Source organism: Bombina bombina, chromosome 11, assembly GCF_027579735.1.
Source record: "Bombina bombina isolate aBomBom1 chromosome 11, aBomBom1.pri, whole genome shotgun sequence".
NCBI lineage: Eukaryota > Metazoa > Chordata > Amphibia > Anura > Bombinatoridae > Bombina > Bombina bombina.
The window spans coordinates 9,341,924-9,361,407 of NC_069509.1; the positions used below are offsets into that span (position 1 = coordinate 9,341,924).

General features: G+C 39.8%; 1 protein-coding gene across 2 annotated transcripts in view; it reads left to right on the forward strand.

The window, feature by feature from the left end:
* LOC128642014 (uncharacterized) overlaps positions 1–14,065 on the forward strand; it is a 56,042-nt gene extending 41,977 nt beyond the window's left edge. For both annotated transcript variants that reach the window (XM_053694648.1, XM_053694647.1), the window contains exon 3: positions 13,004–14,065. In XM_053694648.1, the coding sequence (XP_053550623.1) occupies positions 13,004–13,872 (869 nt within the window). In that variant the 3' untranslated portion in view covers positions 13,873–14,065. The remainder of the gene's footprint in view (positions 1–13,003) is intronic.
* The last annotated feature ends 5,419 nt before the right edge of the window (positions 14,066–19,484 follow it).

Consider the following 19,484-nt stretch of genomic DNA (forward strand, 5'->3'; position numbering starts at 1 on the left):
GGATCGGGGGCAAACCCTTCATGCTGATTTAGAATCAGCTGCAGATTTCCTTGATTGCTTTCCTTTGTTCCAAGACTGACTGAGTTTCCAAGTTGACTTGGACTGATCCTGCTTAGAAGATAGAGAAGACTTTCTCTGAAGGTACGAATGGAACAAAAAATATTCTGACAACCTTTCTGTTTATTATTCTTATTTTTTGGAAGAAAAGACCCATTACCACCCTTGATATTAGAAATAATCTCTTTCAAACCGGGTTCAAACAAGGTCTTACCCTTGAAAGGGATCGCCAGAAGTTTTGGATTTAGAGGAAACATCAGCCGACCACAACTTCAGCCATAAAGCTCTGCGTGCCAGCACAGTGAAACCAGAAATCTTAGCTCCCAATTTAATAACCTGTAAGGAGTCATCAGTAATAAAGGAATTGGCTAACTTAAGAGCCTTAATCCTGTCTTGAATTTCCTCTAAGGGAGTTTCTACCTGAAGAGAGTCTGACAAGGCATCAAACCAATAGGCTGCAGCACTAGTCAGTGGCAATACATACAGCAGGTTGCCATTGGAGACCTTGATAAACATATATTTTCTTTAAATAAGCCTCCAGCTTCTTATCCATAGGATCCTTAAAGGAGCAGCTTTCTTCAATAGGAATAGTAGTCCTCTTAGCTTGGGAGCTAGAGCTTCAGAAATATTGAAAACTAGAGACTGTATATCTAGGGGCTCCATTGGAACCACAAGATTGACAGCAGGTGTCTGCCCATCTGTTGGGGTCTCAAAAACACTTTTGTTCTTCCTGTCTCTCTGTCTAGCCGCCATAACTGGGGGTGAATTTTTAGTGTGAGAGTGTAAAAACGTATCCATGTGTTTAAAGAATCCACAGTGAGTCCAGTGAGTAGGAAAAATAAATTGTGAGAAAGTGAGTGGGGGGGTATTCCCCCAGAGGAAAGGGAGAAGAATCTCCCAGGCTAGTGAGATAGAATAATAAGAGGAGGATTGGCCCTCTCGAGCCGTGATAGAAAAAAAAGAGGGGAGTTGAAATTATGTGTAAGTGAATCAAAAGTGATCAGCCAAGGAAGTAATTTGCCTATAAGAAGCAGTCATGGAGGAAGGCAGGAAGACACAATAGAACTGTAACAGTGTGAGTCCTCCACAAAGGGGAGGCATCTAAAACAATATTATCAAAGGTCAAACGTATTTTGTAGGACACTAACCAGTGTGAAAGACCAGGATTAATCTGTAAGTTACCGTCTAGTTCCAATTGAAGCTAATCAACTATGCAGACTCAACCATTTTTGCAAAAATATGAAAAGGTTATAAGATGGATTTAGGCATGTGAGTCTCTGAATTCAGAGAGCCAGGTCAAAGAGCCCTAAACACAAGAATCACTGTTTACATTGAACACAACTAAATATAAGACGTTAATCTAAAAAACTATACCTAGATAAGAAACAAAAATACAGTTGTAGGGTACCTAATGGACAACATTCTTAGTAACCAAGAAGGTAAAGACTATATTAGCTTAACCTATTTTCCAACATTATACTCACATACCCTGATTCAAAAAGTGCTTATTTTTATAGAGATGCAATAAGAAAATACACTTAGTTGTTAACAGAAATGCTCCCAACAGCCAGCATTAGATCATGTTATAAAGGTACATAGTATTGACATAATAAGGGAGGAAAATCTGGTAGTTGTAAAATATCTCCGCTCTCAACTCCTTTTTCTGCCCCTTCCTCCGTATGTTGCCCTTATAACCATGCATCCTGCTATAACACTGCAGGGGACCGTTATGATTTTATTTCACCGACACTGATATATGTTTTAGGCAAAGTTTTGCAGATGTAGGGTTTCCAGTAAGAGTAGATAATGCAGCTCAAAAGAGGGGAGCACTACAGCCTCTCAAATGTACCGGGGAGGGTCCAGCGGTCGCACTCAAGACATCCCCCCTCACGCAGCACCGATGGGAGGGGGGAGTGAGTTCCTTGAGTGAGGAAGAGCAATCTAACAATACAACCGAACTTACGACTCCAGCCTGGATAAAAGAGGCAGAAAGCGGAGAGGAACCCACAGAAAAAGTGAGCCTGAAATTCCATGGAACCGCCAGAGCATGTACCAGAGCGGCCTGTGGATCTCTTGACCTTGAACTGTACCTTGGAAGCTTGGCGTTCTGCCGAGGCGCCATCAGATTCAGCTCCGGAACCCACAGGTAAGAGTTAAGTTGGAGAACACTCCATAGAGTGCCCACTCCCCGGGATGAAAAGTCTGTCTGCTCAGGAAATCCGCTTCCTAATTGTCCACCCCTGGAATGTGGATGGCAGAAAGACAACAATTGTGAACTTCCGCCCACTGAATGATCCGATACACCTCTTTCATGGCTAAGGAACTCCGTGTTACTCCCTGGTGGTTGATGTAAGCCACTGAGGTAATATTTTCCGACTGAAACCTGATGAACTGGACTAAGAACAACTGAGGCCAAGCTATCAGAGCATTGTAGATTGCTCTCAATTCCAAAATGTTTATGGGGAGAACAGACTTCACCTGAGTCCATAGCCCCTGAACCCTTAACGTGTCCCACACGGCTCCCCGTCCTTGGTCACAATCGCCCAATATAGTCTCCGAAAGCATGTGCCCTGAGACAGATTTTCCTGAGTTAACCACCATGGAAGGGAGTCTTTTGTTGACTGATCTAGATCTATCCTCTGAGACAGATCCGCATGATCCCCTTTCCATTGTCTGAGCATGCATAACTGCAGAGCTCTCAAATGGAATTGAGCAAAAGGAATGAAGTCCATGGAAGCCACCATCAGACCAATTACCTCCAAACATTGAGCCACTGATGGCTGAACCGTAGACTGAAGGGAGAGGCAAAAGGAAATAATTTGACTTTCCTGCCCTCTGTCAGAAAAATCTTCATTAACAGAGAGTTTATTATGGTCCCTATGAAAATTACCCTTGTGGCTGGGACAAGGAAGCTCTTTTCCAGATTTACTTTCCATCAGTGGGAATGAAGAAAAGACAACAATATCTCTGTGTGAGATTTTGCTAGTTGAAAAGACGGCACCTAGACCAATATGTCTTCCAGGTAAGGCGCTACTGCAATTCCCCAGGGCCGGATCATTGCCAAGAGAGCCCCCAGAACCTTTGAGAAAATTCTGGGAGCTGTGGCAAGGCCAAACGGAAAAACCACAAACTCAAAGTGTTTGTCCAGAGAGGCAAATCTCAGAAATTTGTGATGATCCTTGTGAATAGGTACATGAAGGTACGCATCCTTTAGATCTTTGGTCGTCATGGACTGACCCTCTTGTACTAACGGAAGGATGGAACGTATAGTTTCCATTTTGAAGGACGGTACTCTGAGAAACTTGTTGAGACACTTCAGGTCTAGAATAGGCCGGAAAGTTCCCTCTTTCTTGGCAACCACAAACAGATTGGAATAAAAACCTAGACCATGTTCCTGTACTGGAACTATCACTCCCAGGGAGGAAAGATACTGTAAACATTTCAAGAATGCCTCTCTTTTTATCTGGTCTGCAGATAACTTTGAGAGGTGGAACCTGCCCCTGGGAGGAAAAGTCTCTTGAATTTCAAAAGGTAACCCTGAAATACTATGTCCACAACCCAGGGATCTTGGACATCTCGTATCCATGCTTGAGAAAACTGAGAGAGTCTGCCCCCCACTTGATGCAATCCTGGATCGGGGGCAAACCCTTCATGCTGATTTAGAATCAGCTGCAGGTTTCCTTGATTGCTTTCCTTTGTTCCAAGACTGACTGAATTTCCAAGTTGACTTGGACTGATCCTGCTTGGAAGATAGAGAAGACTTTTCTCTGAAGGTACGAAAGGAACAAAAAATATTCTGACGTCCTTTCTGTTTATTATTCTTATTTTTTGGAAGAAAAGACCCATTACCACCCTTGATTTCAGAAATAATCTCTTTCAAACCGGGTTCAAACAAGGTCTTACCCTTGAAAGGGATCGCCAGAAGTTTTGGATTTAGAGGAAACATCAGCCGACCACGACTTCAGCCATAAAGCTCTGCGTGCCAGCACAGCGAAACCAGAAATCTTAGCTCCCAATTTAATAACCTGTAAGGAGTCATCAGTAATAAAGGAATTGGCTAACTTAAGAGCCTTAATCCTGTCTTGAATTTCCTCTAAGGGAGTTTCTACCTGAAGAGAGTCTGACAAGGCGTCAAACCAATAGGCTGCAGCACTAGTCACAGTGGCAATACATACAGCAGGTTGCCATTGGAGACCTTGATAAACATATATTTTCTTTAAATAAGCCTCCAGCTTCTTATCCATAGAATCCTTAAAGGAGCAGCTATCTTCAATAGGAATAGTAGTCCTCTTTGCCAGAGTGGAAATAGCTCCTTCCACTTTAGGAACCGTTTGCCATGACTCTTTGATGGAGTCAGCAACAGGAAACATCTTTTTGAAGACGGGCAACGGGGAGATAGGTATCCCCGGTCTCTCCCATTCCTGTGTTATAATCTGCGTGGCATGGTCTGGTACAGGAAATACCTCCACAGATGAGGGAACATCAAAGTATCTATTAAGTTTACTGGACTTCTTAGGATTGACAACGATAGAGTTATAAGTCATCCAAGTTAGTGAAAACCTCCTTTAAAAGGACACAGATGTGTTCTAGCTTAATTCTGAAGGATACAACTTCAGCATCAGATTAAGGAATTATACTGTCAGAATCTGAGTATCTTCCTCGTCAGACTTCTGAGAAAGAGCAACTTGAGTAGCCAAAACTGGAGCAGAAACCTTATCTGAATATCTAAACTTCCTCTTGCGTTTACCCTGTAACATGGGAAAGGCAGCTAATGCCTCAGATACCGCAGAGGATACCTGGGCAGCAAATTCTGCCTGAAAATAAACTCCTCCAGGAGATTGAGAGGAACCGAAGGGCACTGCATGTGATGTCACTAAGGTTTGGGACGGTTGAGGAGGAAGCTGTGGCAAACCCAGAACAGCATCATCATCATCCTGAGAGACCTTTGGCTCAGAGACAAAAAGTTTATCTTTATTTTTTAACGTCCTCTCTATACATGAGGAACAAAATTGCAAAGGCGGTACAACTTGATTATCCAAACAAAGGATACACCTGTCCATAGAAACAGGATCCTGATTCATGATAGAATTTTTTTTTTCTCCAAAGAACTGTCTCTTTAAGAGACGCAGGAAAAAATGTTAGGAACAAAACCATTTACAGCAATATCTAAAGAGGAGGCTAATATGAAATAAACAGCCTGCTAATATAACTCTTTATAAGATATTTAAAAAAAACAGACCCCCTTTGCACTGTACACTCCAGTTACTGACTGAGGTGCCTACCTTCCTCCTTTCCGCAAACGGAAGACCAGAACTCTGCAGAGAAGCAGGCACAACCGCTCCGTATTGATTGTAAGGAGCAGGACACCTGAGACACGAGACCGGACTGAGAAGCTGCGCAACTTAAATTCCCAGCGCACGCTTCCAGACGGAAAGTGAAGGGAAACAAAAATTAAACTGTTTCCTGACAGCTAAGATCGTTAATGAAAAAATAAAGTGCCCCTAAACACATACATTCTGTAAACAAACCAAGACAGAATCTCAAATAAAGCTAAAAAAATACTGAGACAACAAACGGAATAACTCCTTTCTATTTGATAAAGGAGATTAAACCCTGTGTCTACATCACATATCACAGAGCCTGCACACTGCCATGATTAACCCTAAACATAGGGTAAATAAGTCCCAAATAATTACAGATTACCAGTTAACTCCTTCAGTGCCAGCCTCCTCAGAAGAATTAGCAAAGGATATATAGTACAGGGAGTGCAGAATTATTAGGCAAATGAGTATTTTGACCACATCATCCTCTTTATGCATGTTGTCTTACTCCAAGCTGTATAGGCTCGAAAGCCTACTACCAATTAAGCATATTAGGTGATGTGCATCTCTGTAATGAGAAGGGGTGTGGTCTAATGACATCAACACCCTATATCAGGTGTGCATAATTATTAGGCAACTTCTTTTCCTTTGGCAAAATGGGTCAAAAGAAGGACTTGACAGGCTCAGAAAAGTAAAAAATAGTGAGATATCTTGCAGAGGGATGCAGCACTCTTAAAATTGCAAAGCTTCTGAAGCGTGATCATCGAACAATCAAGCGTTTCATTCAAAATAGTCAACAGGGTCGCAAGAAGCGTGTGGAAAAACCAAGGCGCAAAATAACTGCCCATGAACTGAGAAAAGTCAAGCGTGCAGCTGCCAAGATGCCACTTGCCACCAGTTTGGCCATATTTCAGAGCTGCAACATCACTGGACTGCCCAAAAGCACAAGGTGTGCAATACTCAGAGACATGGCCAAGGTAAGAAAGGCTGAAAGACGACCACCACTGAACAAGACACACAAGCTGAAACGTCAAGACTGGGCCAAGAAATATCTCAAGACTGATTTTTCTAAGGTTTTATGGACTGATGAAATGAGAGTGAGTCTTGATGGGCCAGATGGATGGGCCCGTGGCTGGATTGGTAAAGGGCAGAGAGCTCCAGTCCGACTCAGACGCCAGCAAGGTGGAGGTGGAGTACTGGTTTGGGCTGGTATCATCAAAGATGAGCTTGTGGGGCCTTTTCGGGTTGAGGATGGAGTCAAGCTCAACTCCCAGTCCTACTGCCAGTTTCTGGAAGACACCTTCTTCAAGCAGTGGTACAGGAAGAAGTCTGCATCCTTCAAGAAAAACATGATTTTCATGCAGGACAATGCTCCATCACACGCGTCCAAGTACTCCACAGCGTGGCTGGCAAGAAAGGGTATAAAAGAAGAAAATCTAATGACATGGCCTCCTTGTTCACCTGATCTGAACCCCATTGAGAACCTGTGGACCATCATCAAATGTGAGATTTACAAGGAGGGAAAACAGTACACCTCTCTGAACAGTGTCTGGGAGGCTGTGGTTGCTGCTGCACGCAATGTTGATGGTGAACAGATCAAAACACTGACAGAATCCATGGATGGCAGGCTTTTGAGTGTCCTTGTAAAGAAAGGTGGCTATATTGGTCACTGATTTGTTTTTGTTTTGTTTTTGAATGTCAGAAATGTATATTTGTGAATGTTGAGATGTTATATTGGTTTCACTGGTAAAAATAAATAATTGAAATGGGTATATCTTTGTTTTTTGTTAAGTTGCCTAATAATTATGCACAGTAATAGTCACCTGCACACACAGATATCCCCCTAAAATAGCTATAACTAAAAACAAACTAAAAACTACTTCCAAAACTATTCAGCTTTGATATTAATGAGTTTTTGGGGTTCATTGAGAACATGGTTGTTGTTCAATAATAAAATTAATCCTCAAAAATACAACTTGCCTAATAATTCTGCACTCCCTGTATATGCTCCTTGCACTAATGGAAGCTACCTCTATGCTTCCTATGGGGGATTGTAGGGAGGGATAGGTTTTAGGAAAGGAGCGCTCAAAATAGTGCTAATACCTGATGCAGATTTATAGATATAAATAAATATATATATAATTTTTTTTCTATGTAAGATGTGAAAAATATTCTATAACACCTTATAGGATTTTGTATGAAATAAAAATATTTGTCTTAATAGGAATACTAAAGTTTTTCTTTAAAAACATATACAAGTTTAAGAATGTTATTTTCTTAAGTGTTGTACAAAGCTGCAAAATATTGCAGATATAATATTAATATGTAAAGTGATGAAGACACTAATGGTTACTATGTAGAGTGATGATAGGTTGGCCAACCTCATAAGCTTAATACTATTATGTTTTTCTTATATTGATATCTTGCGCATAAGTGACAATGGTTTCTATATTAGACAAATTTCAACAGCACAATTTAAAAAAATCCGTTATAATTAAAACATATTAAAAGTCCATCTTTAGATTACCCTTAGGTAGTGTCCAAAATAAAGGTCTATGTTGTTTATAAGCGACAAGCACGGCTGCAGCCTATGCTTGTAGGTATTAATACTTATGGTACTGTAGACTTATATCAAAAGCCTTAAGAAAAGCGGGTGGATAGATCTAACCTTATTATCCTTGTTTTTGAATTGCGGATTGAACGTCCCAGTCTTCTTTCTTACTCTGTAGGTGATAGGATTTGTAAATCCACCTCTGATAGTCTTTAGACGCTGTGTCTATTGTATACTTTGTTGCGGATGTGGAGCTTCCGCACTCCTGCTGTTTTTTCAACAGTAGATTTCCTATAGGGCTTTGGAATACCCGTGATGGGCTTTGGAATACCCGTGATGAGAAGGGCTTATGACAACCCTGTAATCAAGAGTCAATGTGTTAGTTCACTGCTACAGATGCCGGTTCTGGAGCAATTTTCTGGCAGTAATTTTCGGCAGTGTTTATTTTTTCAGCGTGCTCAGTCTGCTCTGCTTCCTCTGCTCTGCGGCACCTGTGTGAACCAGGTGTATGTGATGGAGAATCAATGCAACGCGTTTCAGCTGTGATAACCAGCCTTTTTCAAGCATCTGGACCGGCATCTGTAGCAGTGAACTAACACATTGACTCTTGATTACAGGGTTGTCATAAGCCCTTCTCATCACGGGTATTCCAAAGCCCATCATGGGTATTTCAAAGCCCTATAGGAAACCTACTGTTGAAAAAACAGCAGACGTGCGGAAGCTCCATATCCGCAAAACAAAGTATACAATAGACACAGCGTTTAAAGACTATCGGAGGTGGATTTACAAATCCTTTCACCTACAGAGTAAGGAAGAAGCCTAGGAAGTTCAATCCGCAATTCAAAAACAAGGATAATAAGGTTAGATCTATCCACCCGCTTTTCTTAAGGCTTTTGATATGTCTACAGTACCATAAGTATTAATACCTACAAGCATAGGCTGCAGCCGTGAAAATCGCTTATAAACAACATAGACCTTTATTTTGGACACTACCTAAGGGTAACCTAAAGATGGACTTTTAATATGTTTTAATTATAACAGATTTTTTTAAATTGTACTGTTGAAATTTGTCTAATATCGAAACCATTGTCACTTATGCGCAAGATATCAATATAAGAAAAACATAATAGTATTAAACTTATGAGGTTGGCCAACCTATCATCACTCTACATAGTAACCATTAGTGTCTTCATCACTTTACATATTAATATTATAGCTGCAATATTTTGCAGCTTTGTACAACACTTTTAAGAAAATAACATTCTTAAACTTGTATATGGTTTTAAAGAAAAACTTTTTTATTCCTATTAAGACAATAAATATTTTTATTTTGTACAAAATTCTATAAGGTGTTATAGAATATTTTTCACATTTTACATAAAAAAAAATTATATATTTATTTTTATATATTTATATCTATAAATCTCCATAAGGTATTAGCACTATTTTGAGCGCTCCTTTCCTAAAACCTATCCTCCCTACAGCCTCCTCAGAAGACAAAAAAAGGCACTTACCTGTACATTTAGCTGTCCGGCAGAGGACAGCTCACCCGTTATGAAAGGAAGCCACTCCTTACAGAGACCTGTGAAAAACAGAAAGAACAGAGTAAACCTTCTCTGGCTTTCTATACAAGGGCAGCAATCTGTTAGGAAAATGCAGTGAAGCCCACATCACAAATTCCTATATGCTTAAAAGCCACCACTACCCTACTGAAGAGATTAATGTGGAGTACGGCTAAACCCAGACTTGAAAAAGAAAGATCAGAGTAAACCTACTCCGGCTTTCTGAGGTAAATAATCCAATTTTCTTCAGACACCAAACCACTTCCTCCATGCATCAAAGCAAAAAGAATGACTGGGGTTTGTGGGAAGGGAAGTGATACATAACAGTTTGACTGTGGTGCTCTTTGCCTCCTCCTGCTGCCCAGGAGTGGTATTCCCAACAGTAATTGATGATGTTGTGGACTCACCATATCTTAGGAAAGAAATCAGATGAGGATTACAAGAAGGACCAGATAATTTAGAAACTCTTCTAGCAGAAGAAATACCCAAAAGAAATAACACTTTCTAAGAAAGTAGTTTAATGTTCACTTTATGCAAAGGTTAAAAAGGAGGAGCCTTCAAAACCCTTAACATCAAATTAAGATTCTATGGGGAGAAATTAGCTTGATTACAGGTTTAATGCAGACCAGAGCCTGAACAAAACTATGCATATCAGGAAGATTAGCAATATCTCTGTGGAACAAGTCTGAAAGAGCAGAATTCTGCCCCTTAAGAGAATTGGCAGATAGGCCCTGCACAAACTGCAAAATCCTAGGAATTCTGAAAACATTGTAATAGATTTTCCAAGTTACAGGCTTATGAGCCTGAATCAATGTTTCAATAACAGAATCAGAGAAACCCCTATGTTTAAGGACTAAACGTTTAATTTCCAGAGACTTGAGATCTGAATGGAAAAACGGACCTTGGGACAGTAGGTCTGACCACAGAGGTCAAGGAGGGCAGCTGGACATCTAAACCAGATCGGCATACCAATTCCTGCGAGGCCATGCTGGGGCAATCAGGATTACAGACGACGTCTCTAGTTTTATCTTGGAAATTACTCTGGAAGAAGCACAATAGGTGGAAACAGATAAGAAGACTGAAAAGGCCAAGGAACTCTACTAGAGCATGTACGAACTCTGCCTGAGGATCAGTGGAACCTCACAAAGTACCTGGGAAGTTTGTTGTTCAAATGAGAGGCCATCAGGTCTATCTCTGGGAGACCCCAAAGATTCACATTGTGATTGAACATATGCCATTGATATAGAAATTGACGTCTGCCTCCCAGTTGTTTACCCTGGAATATGAATTTCAGAGACTCAACAAGAATTGGTTTCTGCCCAAGTGAGAATGTGAGACACCTCCATCATTGCCAGGGAACTGTGAATTCCCTCCTGATGGTTGACATAAGCTACTGCTGGGACATTGTCTGTCTGAAAATGGAGATGAGATCTTCTTTTCAACAGAGGCCAAGCTTGAAGGGCCCTAAAAATTGTACAGATTTCTAGAACATTGATTGGTAAACTCCTGAGGATCCCAAACTCCTTGTGCTGTCAGAGACCCCCAAACAGTTCCCCAGCTGAGAGACTTGCATCTGTAGTGATCAAAGTCCAGGTAGGATGAGAAAAAGAAGCCCCCTGAATAGAGACTGACTTGTACTGGGATCCAAAAATATCCTTTAAAACAGCTAAGTGTGATTCCTGCACCATTTACGCAGAATTTCAAGCTGAAGAGGCTTATGTGAAAACGAGCAAATGGTATTGCATCATGAGACCTAGGACTTCCATACACAGAGCCACTGAAGGAAATTAAAGAGACTGAAGGTTCAGACAAGCTGACAGCAATTTGTCTGAGGCACCAAAGAACCTTTTGGAAAATTAATCCTCCAACCATGCTGTTGAAGAAACAAGAGTCGGTTAAATAAAAACAGAAAAGCACTCAACCTGGGAATGAACATTAGCATAATAGCTTGTTGTATGGCTAGTTACCACCCAAGAAGCAGCCTGCCTTTCACAGAGAAGAACTTTTCTGTAGAATATCAGTCTGATCCTGACTTAACACTGCAGTCCAGCCCCAAAATACCAGGCAATCCCTCTCTGAACGGGAGAAACGGCAAAACCCCAGACGTACATTTCGGTTGGTGTAAGATCCTGCTAAAGGAAAACATAGAGCTTGAATCAAAATGTCATCCAGGTATGGAAACACTGCAATACACTAATACCTGATCACACACAAAAGGGCATCCAGAACCTTTATTCTTGGAGCTGTAGCCAGACCAAATGGAAGAGTAACAAACCGAAAATGCCTGTCCAGAAAGGCAGAATAGTCTGAATCGTTTCTATTCTGAAAGATGGAATTCTTACCAACCTATTCAGAGCCTTCAGATCTAGAACTGGTCTGAAAGTTCCCTCCTTCTTTGGAACATTGAAGAGATTTGAATTAAATGCCGTCCCCTGTTACTACAAAGGAACTGGAACAATCACTCCCATAGCTTTGGGTCTGAGATAGACTGTAAAAAAGCTTGTTTTTTTTTACAGGATTCCTTGGAACAGTTGACAGAAAAAATCCTTCCTCTGGGAAGCCTTGTTCTGAAACCTATTTGATTTCCCTGAGAAACTATATTCAGAAACCAATAGGATCTCGTCTGCTATCAATCACGAAGCTGACAGCCAAACCAGTGTTGAAATATATCAGCAGAGGTTATGGAAAAGGAGTATATTGTAGATCCATAAAGAGAGGTGAAAAACGAATCACAAACCATACCCCATATACATCCCATACCCGGGCATCAATATAGACTGAAAACTCTTCTCTCTGAAGAATCACATGCAAATCTTCATTCTTCAAGTAAACACTGAGGTATGTGTGAAGTGGGAGGGGTTTTATATAGGTCTTGGGAATCTTAGCCTCCTAGTGGTAATGAAGAGTAATTCCTTAGAGTAATGGATCGTGGACTCTCACCACCTGTATGAAAGAAATTATATTTTGCATTAATGTTTACAAAACGTGCCCTATTAATGCTGCTGTGTGCTCCGCGGTGCCACATCGTCATGGTGTAAGGGGTTAAACAGCAGTGACTACAGATATAATTGTCATCAAATACACAATTATACAAATTGCAGACAGAGGCCTTTGGGAACAGGGTATTTTTCTTGTGAAATATTTGAAATGAATCCTGAGCTTGACAAATCCTGGAAACCAGGGACATGTGGCTCCTAGAATCTTACTCCTGGCTCCTAAGATTGTATTTCTTTGTACATATATGACCGTGCCTCTCCTGCATATGTGTAGGTGGCTTTGGGATGTGCTGGTTGCTTTCTGAGAATGATATAAATATGCCAGTCCCTGAATGTTACAGATGTACAGTGCACAATCTGAGTAACAAACTTCTACAAATGAATCGCTGCCTGTAAATGTGCTTATAGTGAATCCAGGTGTGTTTGCAGCCCTCATACTATCTAACAAGATCTTAGAATTGCCATTTTATTTATGATTCATCTGACAGCCGCTAACTGTTGTCTCTTCGCCCACAGACCAGACCTCCGGGCAGCAGCCCCGTATACATTCTAACCAGACAACGTTCCCTGCTACACAAAGGGACCTGGGCAGAATTACAAGGACAATCTCTAGCCCACAAGTGGAATCCGAGTGCTACATTACAGAGGAATCGCAGCATGATCTGGACATCATTATATGCCCTCATCAACCTAGCGAGGCGGGCGAGGAGGAGGCAGAGATGGCTGAAGCCGACTTCTCATCTTTCCCAGCGTCCTCCTCAGGGCCCAGTGTGGCAGAGTGTTCTCCCCAGAGGTCGGACTTGCCATTCTTTATAGACATTCAGGACTTACACAAAGACCACAACGAGTCCCAGGGCACCCACACACAAGTGGATAATGGACAGCAAAGGCAGAGGGGCAGCGCAAATAGTAAAAATGAGTCCCAGCTACATGGAGCACAGGGGGCGCAAGGACCAAAGAAATGCTCACCTGCAGAGTTTACTGAACAATACTTGCAGATCATGCAGGCACATAACAACGCTATGTTAGAGGAGAGCAGACTGAGGACCAAATACAGCCGCAAAGGCTTCAAGGCCATTGAAAGGGCCATTCTGCAAAACAGCAACAACATAAGAAAGCTCAACCAAACCATGTCATCCGTTCTGCTGGAGGTGTGGCACCTGCGTGAGGACATAGCTGAGCTTGACTCTGCCATACAGTACATGGCCTATGAATCTCCCAACTCCAGCCCTGACACCAGCCCAGATGCCACCCCTCAGCGGCCCCAGTGCCATCCACATGAGGAAGAGGCCTCAGGCTCGCAGTACAACCCACGTGCCGAGACTCATCAGAACTCTCACAGCAAGATGCCCTGTGCCTGTTCCCAAAAACGAAAGAGGCCATAGACAGATCTGTTGTGCAGAATTCATCCACATGCTTTTTTTATTCCTCTTTATATAGGCCATGATTCTGTTAATGCGCCATAGTAGGTGTAGCCATCTTATTGCTGATTTCTCACAACTATCAATTTTATTTTATCTCACCAAAGCTTTTCTGAAATGTGTTTTTTATGACAATTTGATAAACTTTAATAACCAATTGTGTGTCCATTTTTATTCCTTCCTAGTGTAACCTAGCTCAACCCAAACATATGCAACATGGGCTGTAGTAACCTCTAGACACAAATGCACGATTCCAGGAGGCCGCTATTGACACTATTAACCTTCAGTGAGATTTTATATCTAGTGTCACATCACACTGAGTATTTACACCCAGCTGTATAGAATGCTGTTATATCTAGTGTTACATCACACTGAGTATTTACACCCAGCTGTATATAATGCTGTTATATCTAGTGTTACATCACACTGAGTATTTACACCCAGCTGTATATAATGCTGTTATATCTAGTGTTACATCACACTGAGTATTTACACCCAGACCCAGCTGTACATAATGCTGAGTTATATCTAGTGTCATATCACACTGCGTATTTACACCTAGCTGTACATAATGCTGAGTTATATCTAGTATCATATCACACTGTGAGTATTTACACCTAGCTGTACATAATGCTGAGTTATATCTAGTATCATATCACACTGTGAGTATTTACACCCAGACCCAGCTGTATATAATGCTGAGTTATATCTAGTATCATATCACACTGCGTATTTACACCTAGCTGTACATAATGCTGAGTTATATCTAGTATCATATCACACTGTGAGTATTTACACCCAGCTGTACATAATGCTGTTATATCTAGTGTTACATCACACTGAGTATTTACACCCAGCTGTATATAATGCTGTTATATCTAGTGTTACATCACACTGAGTATTTACACCCAGACCCAGCTGTACATAATGCTGAGTTATATCTAGTGTCATATCACACTGCGTATTTACACCTAGCTGTACATAATGCTGAGTTATATCTAGTATCATATCACACTGTGAGTATTTACACCCAGCTGTACATAATGCTGAGTTATATCTAGTATCATATCACACTGAGTATTTACACCCAGCTGTACATAATGCTGAGTTATATCTAGTATCATATCACACTCTGAGTATTTACACCCAGCTGTACATAATGCTGAGATATATCTAGTATCATATCACACTGTGAGTATTTACACCCAGCTGTACATAATGATGACTTATATATAGTGTCATATCACACTGAGTATTTACACCCAGCTGTACATAATGCTGAGTTATATCTAGTATATCACACTGAGTATTTACACCCAGCTGTACATAATGCTGAGTTATATCTAGTGTCATATCACACTGAGTATTTACACCTAGCTGTACATAATGCTGAGTTATATCTAGTATCATATAACACTGAGTATTTACACCCAGCTGTACATAATGCTGAGTTATATCTAGTATCATATCACACTGTGTATTTACACCCAGCTGTACATAATGCTGAGTTGTATATAGTGTCATATCACACTGAGTATTTACACCCAGCTGTATATAATGCTGAGTTATATCTAGTATCATATCACACTGTGTATTTACACCCAGCTGTACATAATGCTGACTTATATATAGTATCATATCACACTGTGAGTATTTACACCCAGCTGTACATAATGCTGAGTTATATCTAGTGTCATATCACACTGAGTATTTACACCAAGCTGTATATAATGCTGAGCTATATCTAGTGTCATCACACTGAGTATTTACACCCAGCTGTACATAATGCTGAGTTATATATAGTATCATATCAAACGGAGTATTTACACCCAGCTGTACATAATGCTGAGTTATATCTAGTGTCACATCACACTGAGTATTTACACCCAGCTGTACATAATACTGAGTTATATCTAGTATCATATCACTGTGTATTTACACCCAGCTGTATACAATGCTGACTTATATATGGTATCATATCACACTGAGTATTTACACCCAGCTGTACATAATGTTGAGTTATATCTAGTGTCATATCACACTGTGTATTTACATCCAGCTGTATATAATGCTGACTGATATAAGGTATCATATCACACTGAGTATTTACACCCAGCTGTATATAATGCTAAGTTATATCTAGTGTCACATCACACTCAGTATTTACACCCAGCTGTACATAATGCTGAGTTATATCTAGTGTCATATCACACTGAGTATTTACATCCAGCTGTACATAATGCTGAGTTATATATAGTATCATATCACACCGAGTGTTTACACCCAGCTGTACATAATGCCGAGTTATATATAGTATCATATCACACTGAGTATTTACACCCAGCTGTACGTAATACTGAGTTATATCTAGTGTCACATTACACTGAGAATTTACACCCAGCTGTACATAATACTGAGTTATATCTAGTATCATATCACACTGAGTATTTACACCCAGGTGTACATAATGCTGAGTTATATATAGTATCATATCACACTGAGTATTTACACCCAGCTGTACATAATGCTGAGTTATATCTAGTGTCATATCACACTGCGTATTTACACCTAGCTGTACATAATGCTGAGTTATATCTAGTATCATATCACACTGTGAGTATTTACACCTAGCTGTACATAATGCTGAGTTATATCTAGTATCATATCACACTGTGAGTATTTACACCCAGACCCAGCTGTATATAATGCTGAGTTATATCTAGTATCATATCACACTGCGTATTTACACCTAGCTGTACATAATGCTGAGTTATATCTAGTATCATATCACACTGTGAGTATTTACACCCAGCTGTACATAATGCTGAGTTATATCTAGTATCATATAACACTGTGTATTTACACCCAGCTGTATATAATGCTGTTATATCTAGTGTTACATCACACTGAGTATTTACACCCAGCTGTATATAATGCTGTTATATCTAGTGTTACATCACACTGAGTATTTACACCCAGCTGTATATAATGCTGTTATATCTAGTGTTACATCACACTGAGTATTTACACCCAGCTGTATATAATGCTGTTATATCTAGTGTTACATCACACTGAGTATTTACACCCAGACCCAGCTGTACATAATGCTGAGTTATATCTAGTGTCATATCACACTGCGTATTTACACCTAGCTGTACATAATGCTGAGTTATATCTAGTATCATATCACACTGTGAGTATTTACACCCAGCTGTACATAATGCTGAGTTATATCTAGTATCATATCACACTGTGAGTATTTACACCCAGCTGTACATAATGCTGAGATATATCTAGTATCATATCACACTGTGAGTATTTACACCCAGCTGTACATAATGATGACTTATATATAGTGTCATATCACACTGAGTATTTACACCCAGCTGTACATAATGCTGAGTTATATCTAGTATCATATCACACTGAGTATTTACACCCAGCTGTACATAATGCTGAGTTATATCTAGTGTCATATCACACTGAGTATTTACACCTAGCTGTACATAATGCTGAGTTATATCTAGTATCATATAACACTGAGTATTTACACCCAGCTGTACATAATGCTGAGTTATATCTAGTATCATATCACACTGTGTATTTACACCCAGCTGTACATAATGCTGAGTTGTATATAGTGTCATATCACACTGAGTATTTATACCCAGCTGTATATAATGCTGAGTTATATCTAGTATCATATCACACTGTGTATTTACACCCAGCTGTACATAATGCTGAGTTATATCTAGTGTCATATCACACTGAGTATTTACACCAAGCTGTATATAATGCTGAGCTATATTTAGTGTCATCACACTGAGTATTTACACCCAGCTGTACATAATGCTGAGTTATATATAGTATCATATCAAACGGAGTATTTACACCCAGCTGTACATAATGCTGAGTTATATCTAGTGTCACATCACACTGAGTATTTACACCCAGCTGTACATAATACTGAGTTATATCTAGTATCATATCACTGTGTATTTACACCCAGCTGTATACAATGCTGACTTATATATGGTATCATATCACACTGAGTATTTACACCCAGCTGTACATAATGTTGAGTTATATCTAGTGTCATATCACACTGTGTATTTACATCCAGCTGTATATAATGCTGACTGATATAAGGTATCATATCACACTGAGTATTTACACCCAGCTGTATATAATGCTAAGTTATATCTAGTGTCACATCACACTCAGTATTTACACCCAGCTGTACATAATGCTGAGTTATATATAGTATCATATCACACTGAGTATTTACACCCAGCTGTACATAATGCTGAGTTATATATAGTATCATATCACACTGAGTATTTACACCCAGCTGTACGTAATACTGAGTTATATCTAGTGTCACATTACACTGAGAATTTACACCCAGCTGTACATAATACTGAGTTATATCTAGTATCATATCACACTGAGTATTTACACCCAGGTGTACAAAATGCTGAGTTATATATAGTATCATATCACACTGAGTATTTACACCCAGCTGTACGTAATGCTGAGTTATATCTAGTGTCACATCACACTGAGTATTTACACCCAGCTGTACATAATGCTGAGTTATATCTTGTGTCACATCACACTGAGTATTTACACCCAGCTGTACATAATGCTGAGTTATATCTTGTGTCACATCACACTGAGTATTTACACCCAGCTGTACATAATGCTGAGTTATATCTAGTATCATATCACACTGAGTATTTACACCCAGCTGTATATAATGCTGACTTATATATGGTATCATATCACACTGAGTATTTACACCCAGCTGTACATAATGCTGAGTTATATCTAGTGTCATATCACACTGTATTTACACCCAGCTGTATATAATGCTGACTTATATATGGTATCATATCACAATGAGTATTTACACCCAGCTGTACATAATGCTGAGTTGTATCTAGTGTCATATCACACTGTGTATTTACACCCAGCTGTATATAATGCTGACTTATATATGGTATCATATCACACTGAGTATTTACACCCAGCTGTACATAATGCTGAGTTATATCTAGTGTCATATCACACTATGTATTTACACCCAGCTGTATATAATGCTGACTTATATATGGTATCATATCACACTGAGTATTTACACCCAGCTGTACATAATGCTGAGTTATATCTAGTGTCATATCACACTGTGTATTTACACGCAGCTGTATATAATACTGACTTATATATGGTATCATATCACACTGAGTATTTACACCCAGCTGTATATAATGCTGAGTTATATCTAGTGTCACATCACACTCAGTATTTACACCCAGCTGTACATAATGCTGAGTTATATCTAGTATCATATCACACTGAGTATTTACACCCAGCTGTACATAATGCTGAGTTATATCTAGTATCATATCAAACGGAGTATTTACACCCAGCTGTACATAATGCTGAGTTATATCTAGTATCATATCACTGTGTATTTACACCCAGCTGTATACAATGCTGACTTATATATGGTATCATATCACACTGAGTATTTACACCCAGCTGTACATAATGTTGAGTTATATCTAGTGTCA